Here is an 18,432-nt window from a genome sequence, read left to right on the forward strand (position 1 = left end):
ACGTGCAGCTATGCGGCTCACTCCGGCACACCACGCACTCACCCACGACAACACCATCAGCACCACCCACACCACCAACACCACCCACACCAACACCACCATCACCAAAACCACCAGCACCACCACCCACACCAACACCACCAACCACACCACCACCACCCACACCACCAGCACCACCCACACCAACACCACCACCACCCACACCAACACCACCACCTACACCACCACTATCACCACCACCACCCACACCACCACCTACACCATCACCATCACAACCACCACCAGCCACACCACCACCCACACCAACACCACCACCCACACCACCACCATCACCACCACCACCACCACCCACACCACCACCACCACCACCCACACCAACACCACCGGCTGTGGTGGAGGTGGTGGAGGTGGTGGTGACATTGACACCAGCTGAAGGGGAAGAAAAAGAAGAGATTATGTGAGTGAGTGAATGTGTGAGTGTGTGTGAGTGTGTGAGTGTGTGTGTGTGTGAGTGAATGAATGTGTGAGTGTGTGTGAGTGTGTGAGTGTGTGTGAGTGAGTGTGTGTGTGAGTGAGTGAATGTGTGAGTGTGTGTGAGTGTGTGAGTGAGTGAATATGTGAGTGTGAGTGAGTGAATGTGTGTGTGTATGTGAGTGAATGTGTGAGTGTGTGTGAGTGTGTGAGTGAGTGTATGACTGTATATGGGTAGCGGTATTGTAGTTAGCGCTACATCGCGCTATGAACCCGGGGAGGGAGTGAGAAGGAGGGAGTGAGGAGGAGGGAGGGGAACTTCACCTCGCCTGCTGTCGGCCGTCACTATGGAGAATGACTTCACGAACAGCGCTGCCACCGAGTGTCTGGAAGAGAGGGACAGGGAGATCCAGGCTGGGTTTGGATGCAGGCTCTATCTACCGCCCCTCTCTCTCTCCACCCCTCTCTCTCGTGTTTGTTTATTTTTATTTCACTTTTTAAATTATAATTTTTCTATCTACGTGACTTTAGTGAAAGAACCAAAGAATATTCACCCACTCAATCACTCACCCACTCACTAAACAGCTCACCCACCCACTCAATAATTCACTCCCCCACTCGCCCTCCCTCCCACTCACTCACTAAATAACTCATCCGCTCACCCACACTCACTCACCCACCCACCAAATCTCTCTCCACCCTCTTTCTATCTCCCTCACCTGGGATCTCTGAGTGAGAATCCCTCCACACCAAACACCTCCCCCAGGGGGTCCCCGCCACACCTCACCAGGTACGGCCTCTCTACATCGTAAAGTTGTCTCCGCTTGATGTATTGTCCCACGTAGTGGTACGCCTACGTGGGACGTACACACACACATGCACACACACACGCATGCATGCACACACACGAGTGGGTGACTGAGTGGGTGAGTAGGTGGGTGGGTGAGTGAGTGGATGAGTTAGTGAGTGGGTGGTTGAGTGATTGAGTGGGTGAGTGGGTGGGTAGGTGAGTGAGTGGGTGGTTGAGTGATTGAGTGGGTGAGTGGGTGGGTAGGTGAGTGAGTAGGTGAGTGAGTGGGTGTGTGGATCAGTGAGAGAATCAGTGAGTGGGTGGGTGGATCAGTGATTTAGTGGCATGGGCGGAAGAGATGGACTAGTCAGTGAGTGGATGGGTTAGAGGGTGAGTGGATGGGTTAGAGGGTGAGTAGAGTGAGTGGTTGGGTGAGTGAGTGGATGAGTGAGTGGTTGGATGAGTGAGTGTTAGTGTGTGGGTAAATGGAGTGGGTGAGTGGTTGGGTGAGTGGGTGGCTGAGTAGGTCAATGAATGAGTGGGTGGACGAGTGGTTGGGTGAGTGGGTGGGTGAGTGTAACGTCTGTACTATGTTGAACTTCTTTCGCACCGCACGTAGCCATCTGTGATAATCCTGCAAATCCAAATTATACAGCAGGTGTCAGGGTCGCGATAGAATCCACGACCTCCTGTACACCAGGCGAGGTAGTCAACATCTCCTAGCCACCCTGATAATGATGATGGTGGGTCCCACGACCTCCTGTACACCAGGCGAGGTAGTCAACATCTCCTAGCCACGCAGATGATGATGGTGTTGGTGGTCGTGATGGGACCCACCTGCTCCCACGTGAATGTGTCGCCCTCGACACCGACCGACTGCAGCAGACGAAGCATCGCAGGCACCGGCTTCAGCTGCATCCCAGCGGACAGAGGCATCACGGAGCCACATGTCATCACTCACACAGACACAAAGGTCCCCCGTGTAGCCACGGCAGGCTATAGGGGCAAGTGCTGTTAGCGAAGAGAAGCACCTATTAAGGCTGCCGGCACTGTGGCACATGAGAGGGTGGGTGGCCAGCACCACGCCGAACCGCCTTTGTCTCCCCAGTGGCTTTGTTTACTACGACACACCGCTACACCAGCTACTCTTTTGAGTCAACCTAGGGGAGGCCCAGGACCGATTGTAGTGTATAGTAGTGTATATTACATTGTAGTGTATAGTAGTGCATAGTGTATAGTAGCGTATAGTACTGTAGTTTAGAGTAGTGTAGGGTATAGTGTAGTGTATAGTAGTGTAGTGTATAGTAATGTAGTACATAGTAGTGTAGTGTATAGTAATTGTAGTGTATAGTTGTGTATAGTGTACAGTGTATAGTTGTGTAGTGTATAGTAATGTAGTGTATAGTTGTGTATAGTGTACAGTGTATAGTTGTGTAGTGTATAGTAATGTAGTGTATAGTTGTGTATAGTATAGTGTACAGTGTATAGTATAGCGTACAGTATAGTGTACAGTGTATAGTTTAGTGTATAGTGTGCAGTGTATAGTGTACAGTGTATAGTATAGCATACAGTGTATAGTATAGCGTACAGTGTATAGTAGTGTACAGTGTATAGTAGTACACAGAGCACCGGTGAGCCCCCCTAAAAGCGACTCACCAGAATTTTCCTGTGAGCTCCAGCAGCGGCCAGAGACAACCTGGAGTCACCGGCACTCATCACGGCAGCGGCCAGAGACAACCTGGAGTCACCGGCACTCATCACGGCAGCGGCCAGAGACAACCTGGAGTCACCGGCACTAATTACGGCAGCTGTGGAGACAGCAGGAAGACAGCGACACTCATCACGGCAGTTGTGAGACAGCAGGAAGACAGCGACACTCGTCACGGCAGCTGTAGAGACAGCAGGAAGACAGCGACACTCGTCACGGCAGCTGTGGAGACAGCAGGAAGATAGCGACACTCGTCATGGCAGCTGTGGAGACAGCAGGAAGACAGCGACACTCGTCACGGCAGCTGTGGAGACAGCAGGAAGACAGCGACACTCGTCACGGCAGCTGTGGAGACAGCAGGAAGACAGCGACACTCGTCACGGTAGCTGTGAGACAGCAGGAAGACAGCCACACTCGTCACGGCAGCTGTGGAGACAGCAGGAAGACAGCGACACTCGTCACGGCAGCTGTGGAGACAGCAGGAAGACAGCCACACTCATCACGGCAGCTGTGGAGACCGCAGGAAGACAGCCACACTCGTCACGGCAGCTGTAGAGACAGCAGGAAGACAGCGACACTCGTCACCGCAGCTGTGGAGACAGCAGGAAGTCACCGGCACTCATCACGGCAGCTGTGGAGACAGCAGGAAGACAGCAACACTCGTCACGGCAGCTGTGGAGACAGCAGGAAGACAGCGACACTCGTCACGGTAGCTGTGGAGACAGCAGGAAGACAGCGACACTCGTCACGGCAGCTGTGGAGACAGCAGGAAGACAGCGACACTCGTCACGGCAGCTGTGGAGACAGCAGGAAGACAGCGACACTTGTCACAGCAGCTGTGGAGACAGCAGGAAGACAGCGACACTCGTCACGGCAGCTGTGGAGACAGCAGGAAGACAGCGACACTCGTCACGGCAGCTGTGGAGACAGCAGGAAGACAGCGACACTCGTCACAGCAGCTGTGGAGACAGCAGGAAGACAGCGACACTCGTCACAGCAGCTGTGGAGACAGCAGGAAGACAGCGACACTCGTCACGGCAGCTGTGGAGACAAAGGGTAAAACCTATTCTTATATCTTGTTTCTGGCAAAGGAGGTCTCATAATGTTAATGCTCACCCCGAGCCCTCAATGCTCTGAGAGTGCGCTGTTTTTGAGTTGTACGCCTTTTGGCGTCTTCTGGTCCAACACCAATGGAGACTAGGCTCTAAGAAAAGCTGTCTCGGGTGTGGACCAATCAAATTCAAGGACAGTGCATATTATTATCAGAGTTGTCTTTTTTGTTTGCATTTTGACTGCTTGTGTTGTGGTTATTGCAAACATGATGCCTTGAATAAAGGTGTCAGTTTTTGTGCCAGTTAAAAGGGTAAAACCTATTCTTATATCTTGTTTCTGACAAAGGAGGTCTCATAATGTTAATGCTCACCCCGAGCCCTCAATGCTCTGAGAGTGCGCTGTTTTTGAGTTGTACGCCTTTTGGCGTCTTCTGGTCCAACACCAATGGAGACTAGGCTCCAAGAAAAGCTGTCTCGGGTGTGGACCAATCAAATTCAAGGACAGTGCATATTATTATCAGAGTTGTCTTTTTTGTTTGCATTTTGACTGCTTGTGTTGTGGTTATTGCAAACATGATGCCTTGAATAAAGGTGTCAGTTTTTGTGCCAGTTAAAAGGGTAAAACCTATTCTTATATCTTGTTTCTGGCAAAGGAGGTCTCATAATGTTAATGCTCACCCCGAGCCCTCAATGCTCTGAGAGTGCGCTGTTTTTGAGTTGTACGCCTTTTGGCGTCTTCTGGTCCAACACCAATGGAGACTAGGCTCTAAGAAAAGCTGTCTCGGGTGTGGACCAATCAAATTCAAGGACAATGCATATTATTATCAGAGTTGTCTTTTTTGTTTGCATTTTGACTGCTTGTGTTGTGGTTATTGCAAACATGATGCCTTGAATAAAGGTGTCAGTTTTTGTGCCAGTTAAAAGGGTAAAACCTATTCTTATATCTTGTTTCTGACAAAGGAGGTCTCATAATGTTAATGCTCACCCCGAGCCCTCAATGCTCTGAGAGTGCGCTGTTTTTGAGTTGTACGCCTTTTGGCGTCTTCTGGTCCAACACCAATGGAGACTAGGCTCCAAGAAAAGCTGTCTCGGGTGTGGACCAATCAAATTCAAGGACAGTGCATATTATTATCAGAGTTGTCTTTTTTGTTTGCATTTTGACTGCTTGTGTTGTGGTTATTGCAAACATGATGCCTTGAATAAAGGTGTCAGTTTTTGTGCCAGTTAAAAGGGTAAAACCTATTCTTATATCTTGTTTCTGGCAAAGGAGGTCTCATAATGTTAATGCTCACCCCGAGCCCTCAATGCTCTGAGAGTGCGCTGTTTTTGAGTTGTACGCCTTTTGGCGTCTTCTGGTCCAACACCAATGGAGACTAGGCTCTAAGAAAAGCTGTCTCGGGTGTGGACCAATCAAATTCAAGGACAGTGCATATTATTATCAGAGTTGTCTTTTTTGTTTGCATTTTGACTGCTTGTGTTGTGGTTATTGCAAACATGATGCCTTGAATAAAGGTGTCAGTTTTTGTGCCAGTTAAAAGGGTAAAACCTATTCTTATATCTTGTTTCTGGCAAAGGAGGTCTCATAATGTTAATGCTCACCCCGAGCCCTCAATGCTCTGAGAGTGCGCTGTTTTTGAGTTGTACGCCTTTTGGCGTCTTCTGGTCCAACACCAATGGAGACTAGGCTCTAAGAAAAGCTGTCTCGGGTGTGGACCAATCAAATTCAAGGACAGTGCATATTATTATCAGAGTTGTCTTTTTTGTTTGCATTTTGACTGCTTGTGTTGTGGTTATTGCAAACATGATGCCTTGAATAAAGGTGTCAGTTTTTGTGCCAGTTAAAAGGGTAAAACCTATTCTTATATCTTGTTTCTGGCAAAGGAGGTCTCATAATGTTAATGCTCACCCCGAGCCCTCAATGCTCTGAGAGTGCGCTGTTTTTGAGTTGTACGCCTTTTGGCGTCTTCTGGTCCAACACCAATGGAGACTAGGCTCTAAGAAAAGCTGTCTCGGGTGTGGACCAATCAAATTCAAGGACAGTGCATATTATTATCAGGGTTGTCTTTTTTGTTTGCATTTTGACTGCTTGTGTTGTGGTTATTGCAAACATGATGCCTTGAATAAAGGTGTCAGTTTTTGTGCCAGTTAAATGGGTAAAACCTATTCTTATATCTTGTTTCTGGCAAAGGAGGTCTCATAATGTTAATGTTCACCCCGAGCCCTCAATGCTCTGAGAGTGCGCTGTTTTTGAGTTGTACGCCTTTTGGCGTCTTCTGGTCCAACACCAATGGAGACTAGGCTCTAAGAAAAGCTGTCTCGGGTGTGGACCAATCAAATTCAAGGACAGTGCATATTATTATCAGAGTTGTCTTTTTTGTTTGCATTTTGACTGCTTGTGTTGTGGTTATTGCAAACATGATGCCTTGAATAAAGGTGTCAGTTTTTGTGCCAGTTAAAAGGGTAAAACCTATTCTTATATCTTGTTTCTGACAAAGGAGGTCTCATAATGTTAATGCTCACCCCGAGCCCTCAATGCTCTGAGAGTGCGCTGTTTTTGAGTTGTACGCCTTTTGGCGTCTTCTGGTCCAACACCAATGGAGACTAGGCTCCAAGAAAAGCTGTCTCGGGTGTGGACCAATCAAATTCAAGGACAGTGCATATTATTATCAGAGTTGTCTTTTTTGTTTGCATTTTGACTGCTTGTGTTGTGGTTATTGCAAACATGATGCCTTGAATAAAGGTGTCAGTTTTTGTGCCAGTTAAAAGGGTAAAACCTATTCTTATATCTTGTTTCTGGCAAAGGAGGTCTCATAATGTTAATGCTCACCCCGAGCCCTCAATGCTCTGAGAGTGCGCTGTTTTTGAGTTGTACGCCTTTTGGCGTCTTCTGGTCCAACACCAATGGAGACTAGGCTCTAAGAAAAGCTGTCTCGGGTGTGGACCAATCAAATTCAAGGACAGTGCATATTATTATCAGAGTTGTCTTTTTTGTTTGCATTTTGACTGCTTGTGTTGTGGTTATTGCAAACATGATGCCTTGAATAAAGGTGTCAGTTTTTGTGCCAGTTAAAAGGGTAAAACCTATTCTTATATCTTGTTTCTGGCAAAGGAGGTCTCATAATGTTAATGCTCACCCCGAGCCCTCAATGCTCTGAGAGTGCGCTGTTTTTGAGTTGTACGCCTTTTGGCGTCTTCTGGTCCAACACCAATGGAGACTAGGCTCTAAGAAAAGCTGTCTCGGGTGTGGACCAATCAAATTCAAGGACAGTGCATATTATTATCAGAGTTGTCTTTTTTGTTTGCATTTTGACTGCTTGTGTTGTGGTTATTGCAAACATGATGCCTTGAATAAAGGTGTCAGTTTTTGTGCCAGTTAAAAGGGTAAAACCTATTCTTATATCTTGTTTCTGACAAAGGAGGTCTCATAATGTTAATGCTCACCCCGAGCCCTCAATGCTCTGAGAGTGCGCTGTTTTTGAGTTGTACGCCTTTTGGCGTCTTCTGGTCCAACACCAATGGAGACTAGGCTCCAAGAAAAGCTGTCTCGGGTGTGGACCAATCAAATTCAAGGACAGTGCATATTATTATCAGAGTTGTCTTTTTTGTTTGCATTTTGACTGCTTGTGTTGTGGTTATTGCAAACATGATGCCTTGAATAAAGGTGTCAGTTTTTGTGCCAGTTAAAAGGGTAAAACCTATTCTTATATCTTGTTTCTGGCAAAGGAGGTCTCATAATGTTAATGCTCACCCCGAGCCCTCAATGCTCTGAGAGTGCGCTGTTTTTGAGTTGTACGCCTTTTGGCGTCTTCTGGTCCAACACCAATGGAGACTAGGCTCCAAGAAAAGCTGTCTCGGGTGTGGACCAATCAAATTCAAGGACAGTGCATATTATTATCAGAGTTGTCTTTTTTGTTTGCATTTTGACTGCTTGTGTTGTGGTTATTGCAAACATGATGCCTTGAATAAAGGTGTCAGTTTTTGTGCCAGTTAAAAGGGTAAAACCTATTCTTATATCTTGTTTCTGGCAAAGGAGGTCTCATAATGTTAATGCTCACCCCGAGCCCTCAATGCTCTGAGAGTGCGCTGTTTTTGAGTTGTACGCCTTTTGGCGTCTTCTGGTCCAACACCAATGGAGACTAGGCTCTAAGAAAAGCTGTCTCGGGTGTGGACCAATCAAATTCAAGGACAGTGCATATTATTATCAGAGTTGTCTTTTTTGTTTGCATTTTGACTGCTTGTGTTGTGGTTATTGCAAACATGATGCCTTGAATAAAGGTGTCAGTTTTTGTGCCAGTTAAAAGGGTAAAACCTATTCTTATATCTTGTTTCTGGCAAAGGAGGTCTCATAATGTTAATGTTCACCCCGAGCCCTCAATGCTCTGAGAGTGCGCTGTTTTTGAGTTGTACGCCTTTTGGCGTCTTCTGGTCCAACACCAATGGAGACTAGGCTCTAAGAAAAGCTGTCTCGGGTGTGGACCAATCAAATTCAAGGACAGTGCATATTATTATCAGAGTTGTCTTTTTTGTTTGCATTTTGACTGCTTGTGTTGTGGTTATTGCAAACATGATGCCTTGAATAAAGGTGTCAGTTTTTGTGCCAGTTAAAAGGGTAAAACCTATTCTTATATCTTGTTTCTGACAAAGGAGGTCTCATAATGTTAATGCTCACCCCGAGCCCTCAATGCTCTGAGAGTGCGCTGTTTTTGAGTTGTACGCCTTTTGGCGTCTTCTGGTCCAACACCAATGGAGACTAGGCTCCAAGAAAAGCTGTCTCGGGTGTGGACCAATCAAATTCAAGGACAGTGCATATTATTATCAGAGTTGTCTTTTTTGTTTGCATTTTGACTGCTTGTGTTGTGGTTATTGCAAACATGATGCCTTGAATAAAGGTGTCAGTTTTTGTGCCAGTTAAAAGGGTAAAACCTATTCTTATATCTTGTTTCTGGCAAAGGAGGTCTCATAATGTTAATGCTCACCCCGAGCCCTCAATGCTCTGAGAGTGCGCTGTTTTTGAGTTGTACGCCTTTTGGCGTCTTCTGGTCCAACACCAATGGAGACTAGGCTCTAAGAAAAGCTGTCTCGGGTGTGGACCAATCAAATTCAAGGACAGTGCATATTATTATCAGAGTTGTCTTTTTTGTTTGCATTTTGACTGCTTGTGTTGTGGTTATTGCAAACATGATGCCTTGAATAAAGGTGTCAGTTTTTGTGCCAGTTAAAAGGGTAAAACCTATTCTTATATCTTGTTTCTGGCAAAGGAGGTCTCATAATGTTAATGCTCACCCCGAGCCCTCAATGCTCTGAGAGTGCGCTGTTTTTGAGTTGTACGCCTTTTGGCGTCTTCTGGTCCAACACCAATGGAGACTAGGCTCTAAGAAAAGCTGTCTCGGGTGTGGACCAATCAAATTCAAGGACAGTGCATATTATTATCAGAGTTGTCTTTTTTGTTTGCATTTTGACTGCTTGTGTTGTGGTTATTGCAAACATGATGCCTTGAATAAAGGTGTCAGTTTTTGTGCCAGTTAAAAGGGTAAAACCTATTCTTATATCTTGTTTCTGGCAAAGGAGGTCTCATAATGTTAATGCTCACCCCGAGCCCTCAATGCTCTGAGAGTGCGCTGTTTTTGAGTTGTACGCCTTTTGGCGTCTTCTGGTCCAACACCAATGGAGACTAGGCTCTAAGAAAAGCTGTCTCGGGTGTGGACCAATCAAATTCAAGGACAGTGCATATTATTATCAGGGTTGTCTTTTTTGTTTGCATTTTGACTGCTTGTGTTGTGGTTATTGCAAACATGATGCCTTGAATAAAGGTGTCAGTTTTTGTGCCAGTTAAATGGGTAAAACCTATTCTTATATCTTGTTTCTGGCAAAGGAGGTCTCATAATGTTAATGCTCACCCCGAGCCCTCAATGCTCTGAGAGTGCGCTGTTTTTGAGTTGTACGCCTTTTGGCGTCTTCTGGTCCAACACCAATGGAGACTAGGCTCTAAGAAAAGCTGTCTCGGGTGTGGACCAATCAAATTCAAGGACAGTGCATATTATTATCAGAGTTGTCTTTTTTGTTTGCATTTTGACTGCTTGTGTTGTGGTTATTGCAAACATGATGCCTTGAATAAAGGTGTCAGTTTTTGTGCCAGTTAAAAGGGTAAAACCTATTCTTATATCTTGTTTCTGACAAAGGAGGTCTCATAATGTTAATGCTCACCCCGAGCCCTCAATGCTCTGAGAGTGCGCTGTTTTTGAGTTGTACGCCTTTTGGCGTCTTCTGGTCCAACACCAATGGAGACTAGGCTCCAAGAAAAGCTGTCTCGGGTGTGGACCAATCAAATTCAAGGACAGTGCATATTATTATCAGAGTTGTCTTTTTTGTTTGCATTTTGACTGCTTGTGTTGTGGTTATTGCAAACATGATGCCTTGAATAAAGGTGTCAGTTTTTGTGCCAGTTAAAAGGGTAAAACCTATTCTTATATCTTGTTTCTGGCAAAGGAGGTCTCATAATGTTAATGCTCACCCCGAGCCCTCAATGCTCTGAGAGTGCGCTGTTTTTGAGTTGTACGCCTTTTGGCGTCTTCTGGTCCAACACCAATGGAGACTAGGCTCTAAGAAAAGCTGTCTCGGGTGTGGACCAATCAAATTCAAGGACAGTGCATATTATTATCAGAGTTGTCTTTTTTGTTTGCATTTTGACTGCTTGTGTTGTGGTTATTGCAAACATGATGCCTTGAATAAAGGTGTCAGTTTTTGTGCCAGTTAAAAGGGTAAAACCTATTCTTATATCTTGTTTCTGGCAAAGGAGGTCTCATAATGTTAATGCTCACCCCGAGCCCTCAATGCTCTGAGAGTGCGCTGTTTTTGAGTTGTACGCCTTTTGGCGTCTTCTGGTCCAACACCAATGGAGACTAGGCTCTAAGAAAAGCTGTCTCGGGTGTGGACCAATCAAATTCAAGGACAGTGCATATTATTATCAGAGTTGTCTTTTTTGTTTGCATTTTGACTGCTTGTGTTGTGGTTATTGCAAACATGATGCCTTGAATAAAGGTGTCAGTTTTTGTGCCAGTTAAAAGGGTAAAACCTATTCTTATATCTTGTTTCTGGCAAAGGAGGTCTCATAATGTTAATGCTCACCCCGAGCCCTCAATGCTCTGAGAGTGCGCTGTTTTTGAGTTGTACGCCTTTTGGCGTCTTCTGGTCCAACACCAATGGAGACTAGGCTCTAAGAAAAGCTGTCTCGGGTGTGGACCAATCAAATTCAAGGACAGTGCATATTATTATCAGAGTTGTCTTTTTTGTTTGCATTTTGACTGCTTGTGTTGTGGTTATTGCAAACATGATGCCTTGAATAAAGGTGTCAGTTTTTGTGCCAGTTAAAAGGGTAAAACCTATTCTTATATCTTGTTTCTGGCAAAGGAGGTCTCATAATGTTAATGCTCACCCCGAGCCCTCAATGCTCTGAGAGTGCGCTGTTTTTGAGTTGTACGCCTTTTGGCGTCTTCTGGTCCAACACCAATGGAGACTAGGCTCTAAGAAAAGCTGTCTCGGGTGTGGACCAATCAAATTCAAGGACAGTGCATATTATTATCAGGGTTGTCTTTTGTGTTTGCATTTTGACTGCTTGTGTTGTGGTTATTGCAAACATGATGCCTTGAATAAAGGTGTCAGTTTTTGTGCCAGTTAAAAGGGTAAAACCTATTCTTATATCTTGTTTCTGGCAAAGGAGGTCTCATAATGTTAATGTTCACCCCGAGCCCTCAATGCTCTGAGAGTGCGCTGTTTTTGAGTTGTACGCCTTTTGGCGTCTTCTGGTCCAACACCAATGGAGACTAGGCTCTAAGAAAAGCTGTCTCGGGTGTGGACCAATCAAATTCAAGGACAGTGCATATTATTATCAGAGTTGTCTTTTTTGTTTGCATTTTGACTGCTTGTGTTGTGGTTATTGCAAACATGATGCCTTGAATAAAGGTGTCAGTTTTTGTGCCAGTTAAAAGGGTAAAACCTATTCTTATATCTTGTTTCTGGCAAAGGAGGTCTCATAATGTTAATGCTCACCCCGAGCCCTCAATGCTCTGAGAGTGCGCTGTTTTTGAGTTGTACGCCTTTTGGCGTCTTCTGGTCCAACACCAATGGAGACTAGGCTCTAAGAAAAGCTGTCTCGGGTGTGGACCAATCAAATTCAAGGACAGTGCATATTATTATCAGAGTTGTCTTTTTTGTTTGCATTTTGACTGCTTGTGTTGTGGTTATTGCAAACATGATGCCTTGAATAAAGGTGTCAGTTTTTGTGCCAGTTAAAAGGGTAAAACCTATTCTTATATCTTGTTTCTGGCAAAGGAGGTCTCAATGTTAATGCTCACCCCGAGCCCTCAATGCTCTGAGAGTGCGCTGTTTTTGAGTTGTACGCCTTTTGGCGTCTTCTGGTCCAACACCAATGGAGACTAGGCTCTAAGAAAAGCTGTCTCGGGTGTGGACCAATCAAATTCAAGGACAGTGCATATTATTATCAGAGTTGTCTTTTTTGTTTGCATTTTGACTGCTTGTGTTGTGGTTATTGCAAACATGATGCCTTGAATAAAGGTGTCAGTTTTTGTGCCAGTTAAAAGGGTAAAACCTATTCTTATATCTTGTTTCTGGCAAAGGAGGTCTCATAATGTTAATGCTCACCCCGAGCCCTCAATGCTCTGAGAGTGCGCTGTTTTTGAGTTGTACGCCTTTTGGCGTCTTCTGGTCCAACACCAATGGAGACTAGGCTCTAAGAAAAGCTGTCTCGGGTGTGGACCAATCAAATTCAAGGACAGTGCATATTATTATCAGAGTTGTCTTTTTTGTTTGCATTTTGACTGCTTGTGTTGTGGTTATTGCAAACATGATGCCTTGAATAAAGGTGTCAGTTTTTGTGCCAGTTAAAAGGGTAAAACCTATTCTTATATCTTGTTTCTGGCAAAGGAGGTCTCATAATGTTAATGCTCACCCCGAGCCCTCAATGCTCTGAGAGTGCGCTGTTTTTGAGTTGTACGCCTTTTGGCGTCTTCTGGTCCAACACCAATGGAGACTAGGCTCTAAGAAAAGCTGTCTCGGGTGTGGACCAATCAAATTCAAGGACAGTGCATATTATTATCAGAGTTGTCTTTTTTGTTTGCATTTTGACTGCTTGTGTTGTGGTTATTGCAAACATGATGCCTTGAATAAAGGTGTCAGTTTTTGTGCCAGTTAAAAGGGTAAAACCTATTCTTATATCTTGTTTCTGGCAAAGGAGGTCTCATAATGTTAATGCTCACCCCGAGCCCTCAATGCTCTGAGAGTGCGCTGTTTTTGAGTTGTACGCCTTTTGGCGTCTTCTGGTCCAACACCAATGGAGACTAGGCTCTAAGAAAAGCTGTCTCGGGTGTGGACCAATCAAATTCAAGGACAGTGCATATTATTATCAGAGTTGTCTTTTTTGTTTGCATTTTGACTGCTTGTGTTGTGGTTATTGCAAACATGATGCCTTGAATAAAGGTGTCAGTTTTTGTGCCAGTTAAAAGGGTAAAACCTATTCTTATATCTTGTTTCTGGCAAAGGAGGTCTCATAATGTTAATGCTCACCCCGAGCCCTCAATGCTCTGAGAGTGCGCTGTTTTTGAGTTGTACGCCTTTTGGCGTCTTCTGGTCCAACACCAATGGAGACTAGGCTCTAAGAAAAGCTGTCTCGGGTGTGGACCAATCAAATTCAAGGACAGTGCATATTATTATCAGGGTTGTCTTTTGTGTTTGCATTTTGACTGCTTGTGTTGTGGTTATTGCAAACATGATGCCTTGAATAAAGGTGTCAGTTTTTGTGCCAGTTAAAAGGGTAAAACCTATTCTTATATCTTGTTTCTGGCAAAGGAGGTCTCATAATGTTAATGTTCACCCCGAGCCCTCAATGCTCTGAGAGTGCGCTGTTTTTGAGTTGTACGCCTTTTGGCGTCTTCTGGTCCAACACCAATGGAGACTAGGCTCTAAGAAAAGCTGTCTCGGGTGTGGACCAATCAAATTCAAGGACAGTGCATATTATTATCAGAGTTGTCTTTTTTGTTTGCATTTTGACTGCTTGTGTTGTGGTTATTGCAAACATGATGCCTTGAATAAAGGTGTCAGTTTTTGTGCCAGTTAAAAGGGTAAAACCTATTCTTATATCTTGTTTCTGGCAAAGGAGGTCTCATAATGTTAATGCTCACCCCGAGCCCTCAATGCTCTGAGAGTGCGCTGTTTTTGAGTTGTACGCCTTTTGGCGTCTTCTGGTCCAACACCAATGGAGACTAGGCTCTAAGAAAAGCTGTCTCGGGTGTGGACCAATCAAATTCAAGGACAGTGCATATTATTATCAGAGTTGTCTTTTTTGTTTGCATTTTGACTGCTTGTGTTGTGGTTATTGCAAACATGATGCCTTGAATAAAGGTGTCAGTTTTTGTGCCAGTTAAAAGGGGAAAACCTATTCTTATATCTTGTTTCTGGCAAAGGAGGTCTCAATGTTAATGCTCACCCCGAGCCCTCAATGCTCTGAGAGTGCGCTGTTTTTGAGTTGTACGCCTTTTGGCGTCTTCTGGTCCAACACCAATGGAGACTAGGCTCTAAGAAAAGCTGTCTCGGGTGTGGACCAATCAAATTCAAGGACAGTGCATATTATTATCAGAGTTGTCTTTTTTGTTTGCATTTTGACTGCTTGTGTTGTGGTTATTGCAAACATGATGCCTTGAATAAAGGTGTCAGTTTTTGTGCCAGTTAAAAGGGTAAAACCTATTCTTATATCTTGTTTCTGGCAAAGGAGGTCTCATAATGTTAATGCTCACCCCGAGCCCTCAATGCTCTGAGAGTGCGCTGTTTTTGAGTTGTACGCCTTTTGGCGTCTTCTGGTCCAACACCAATGGAGACTAGGCTCTAAGAAAAGCTGTCTCGGGTGTGGACCAATCAAATTCAAGGACAGTGCATATTATTATCAGAGTTGTCTTTTTTGTTTGCATTTTGACTGCTTGTGTTGTGGTTATTGCAAACATGATGCCTTGAATAAAGGTGTCAGTTTTTGTGCCAGTTAAAAGGGTAAAACCTATTCTTATATCTTGTTTCTGGCAAAGGAGGTCTCATAATGTTAATGCTCACCCCGAGCCCTCAATGCTCTGAGAGTGCGCTGTTTTTGAGTTGTACGCCTTTTGGCGTCTTCTGGTCCAACACCAATGGAGACTAGGCTCTAAGAAAAGCTGTCTCGGGTGTGGACCAATCAAATTCAAGGACAGTGCATATTATTATCAGGGTTGTCTTTTTTGTTTGCATTTTGACTGCTTGTGTTGTGGTTATTGCAAACATGATGCCTTGAATAAAGGTGTCAGTTTTTGTGCCAGTTAAAAGGGTAAAACCTATTCTTATATCTTGTTTCTGGCAAAGGAGGTCTCATAATGTTAATGCTCACCCCGAGCCTTCAATGCTCTGAGAGTGCGCTGTTTTTGAGTTGTACGCCTTTTGGCGTCTTCTGGTCCAACACCAATGGAGACTAGGCTCTAAGAAAAGCTGTCTCGGGTGTGGACCAATCAAATTCAAGGACAGTGCATATTATTATCAGAGTTGTCTTTTTTGTTTGCATTTTGACTGCTTGTGTTGTGGTTATTGCAAACATGATGCCTTGAATAAAGGTGTCAGTTTTTGTGCCAGTTAAAAGGGTAAAACCTATTCTTATATCTTGTTTCTGGCAAAGGAGGTCTCATAATGTTAATGCTCACCCCGAGCCCTCAATGCTCTGAGAGTGCGCTGTTTTTGAGTTGTACGCCTTTTGGCGTCTTCTGGTCCAACACCAATGGAGACTAGGCTCTAAGAAAAGCTGTCTCGGGTGTGGACCAATCAAATTCAAGGACAGTGCATATTATTATCAGAGTTGTCTTTTTTGTTTGCATTTTGACTGCTTGTGTTGTGGTTATTGCAAACATGATGCCTTGAATAAAGGTGTCAGTTTTTGTGCCAGTTAAAAGGGTAAAACCTATTCTTATATCTTGTTTCTGGCAAAGGAGGTCTCATAATGTTAATGCTCACCCCGAGCCCTCAATGCTCTGAGAGTGCGCTGTTTTTGAGTTGTACGCCTTTTGGCGTCTTCTGGTCCAACACCAATGGAGACTAGGCTCTAAGAAAAGCTGTCTCGGGTGTGGACCAATCAAATTCAAGGACAGTGCATATTATTATCAGAGTTGTCTTTTTTGTTTGCATTTTGACTGCTTGTGTTGTGGTTATTGCAAACATGATGCCTTGAATAAAGGTGTCAGTTTTTGTGCCAGTTAAAAGGGGAAAACCTATTCTTATATCTTGTTTCTGGCAAAGGAGGTCTCAATGTTAATGCTCACCCCGAGCCCTCAATGCTCTGAGAGTGCGCTGTTTTTGAGTTGTACGCCTTTTGGCGTCTTCTGGTCCAACACCAATGGAGACTAGGCTCTAAGAAAAGCTGTCCCGGGTGTGGACCAATCAAATTCAAGGACAGTGCATATTATTATCAGAGTTGTCTTTTTTGTTTGCATTTTGACTGCTTGTGTTGTGGTTATTGCAAACATGATGCCTTGAATAAAGGTGTCAGTTTTTGTGCCAGTTAAAAGGGTAAAACCTATTCTTATATCTTGTTTCTGGCAAAGGAGGTCTCATAATGTTAATGCTCACCCCGAGCCCTCAATGCTCTGAGAGTGCGCTGTTTTTGAGTTGTACGCCTTTTGGCGTCTTCTGGTCCAACACCAATGGAGACTAGGCTCTAAGAAAAGCTGTCTCGGGTGTGGACCAATCAAATTCAAGGACAGTGCATATTATTATCAGAGTTGTCTTTTTTGTTTGCATTTTGACTGCTTGTGTTGTGGTTATTGCAAACATGATGCCTTGAATAAAGGTGTCAGTTTTTCTGCCAGTTAAAAGGGTAAAACCTATTCTTATATCTTGTTTCTGGCAAAGGAGGTCTCATAATGTTAATGCTCACCCCGAGCCCTCAATGCTCTGAGAGTGCGCTGTTTTTGAGTTGTACGCCTTTTGGCGTCTTCTGGTCCAACACCAATGGAGACTAGGCTCTAAGAAAAGCTGTCTCGGGTGTGGACCAATCAAATTCAAGGACAGTGCATATTATTATCAGGGTTGTCTTTTTTGTTTGCATTTTGACTGCTTGTGTTGTGGTTATTGCAAACATGATGCCTTGAATAAAGGTGTCAGTTTTTGTGCCAGTTAAAAGGGTAAAACCTATTCTTATATCTTGTTTCTGGCAAAGGAGGTCTCATAATGTTAATGCTCACCCCGAGCCCTCAATGCTCTGAGAGTGCGCTGTTTTTGAGTTGTACGCCTTTTGGCGTCTTCTGGTCCAACACCAATGGAGACTAGGCTCTAAGAAAAGCTGTCTCGGGTGTGGACCAATCAAATTCAAGGACAGTGCATATTATTATCAGAGTTGTCTTTTTTGTTTGCATTTTGACTGCTTGTGTTGTGGTTATTGCAAACATGATGCCTTGAATAAAGGTGTCAGTTTTTGTGCCAGTTAAAAGGGTAAAACCTATTCTTATATCTTGTTTCTGGCAAAGGAGGTCTCATAATGTTAATGCTCACCCCGAGCCCTCAATGCTCTGAGAGTGCGCTGTTTTTGAGTTGTACGCCTTTTGGCGTCTTCTGGTCCAACACCAATGGAGACTAGGCTCTAAGAAAAGCTGTCTCGGGTGTGGACCAATCAAATTCAAGGACAGTGCATATTATTATCAGAGTTGTCTTTTTTGTTTGCATTTTGACTGCTTGTGTTGTGGTTATTGCAAACATGATGCCTTGAATAAAGGTGTCAGTTTTTGTGCCAGTTAAAAGGGTAAAACCTATTCTTATATCTTGTTTCTGACAAAGGAGGTCTCATAATGTTAATGCTCACCCCGAGCCCTCAATGCTCTGAGAGTGCGCTGTTTTTGAGTTGTACGCCTTTTGGCGTCTTCTGGTCCAACACCAATGGAGACTAGGCTCCAAGAAAAGCTGTCTCGGGTGTGGACCAATCAAATTCAAGGACAGTGCATATTATTATCAGAGTTGTCTTTTTTGTTTGCATTTTGACTGCTTGTGTTGTGGTTATTGCAAACATGATGCCTTGAATAAAGGTGTCAGTTTTTGTGCCAGTTAAAAGGGTAAAACCTATTCTTATATCTTGTTTCTGGCAAAGGAGGTCTCATAATGTTAATGCTCACCCCGAGCCCTCAATGCTCTGAGAGTGCGCTGTTTTTGAGTTGTACGCCTTTTGGCGTCTTCTGGTCCAACACCAATGGAGACTAGGCTCTAAGAAAAGCTGTCTCGGGTGTGGACCAATCAAATTCAAGGACAGTGCATATTATTATCAGAGTTGTCTTTTTTGTTTGCATTTTGACTGCTTGTGTTGTGGTTATTGCAAACATGATGCCTTGAATAAAGGTGTCAGTTTT

At 44.3% G+C, this 18,432-nt stretch overlaps 1 protein-coding gene across 1 annotated transcript; it reads right to left on the reverse strand.

Annotated features, from left to right (window-relative positions):
• Positions 1-675: 675 nt before the first annotated feature.
• On the reverse strand, positions 676-2,165 carry LOC142910271 (E3 ubiquitin-protein ligase Mdm2-like). The gene is made up of 3 exons (XM_076059972.1): positions 2,099-2,165; positions 1,191-1,324; positions 676-857 (listed from the first exon to the last, which is right to left on the reverse strand). Exons 1-3 carry the CDS (start codon positions 2,153-2,155, stop codon positions 737-739), a joined length of 312 nt encoding a protein of 103 aa, XP_075916087.1. The 5' UTR covers positions 2,156-2,165; the 3' UTR covers positions 676-736.
• Positions 2,166-18,432: the final 16,267 nt, after the last annotated feature.

Source organism: Petromyzon marinus, unplaced genomic scaffold (genome assembly GCF_048934315.1).
Source record: "Petromyzon marinus isolate PM22_M1 ecotype Great Lakes invasive population unplaced genomic scaffold, UKy_Petmar_22M1.pri1.0 PM_G_Scaffold_14, whole genome shotgun sequence".
In the NCBI taxonomy this organism is placed as follows: Eukaryota; Metazoa; Chordata; class Hyperoartia; order Petromyzontiformes; family Petromyzontidae; genus Petromyzon; species Petromyzon marinus.

Coding starts and splice junctions, on each gene's coding strand:
- LOC142910271 (XM_076059972.1), bottom strand. CDS start 2,155: ATGCTTCGTCTGCTGCAGTCGGTCGGTGTCGAGGGCGACACATTCACG. Junction 1,325..2,098: donor ACACATTCACGTGGGAGCAG/GTGGGTCCCATC, acceptor CGTCCCACGTAG/GCGTACCACTACGTGGGACA. Junction 858..1,190: donor TTCTCACTCAGAGATCCCAG/GTGAGGGAGATA, acceptor CCTCTCTTCCAG/ACACTCGGTGGCAGCGCTGT.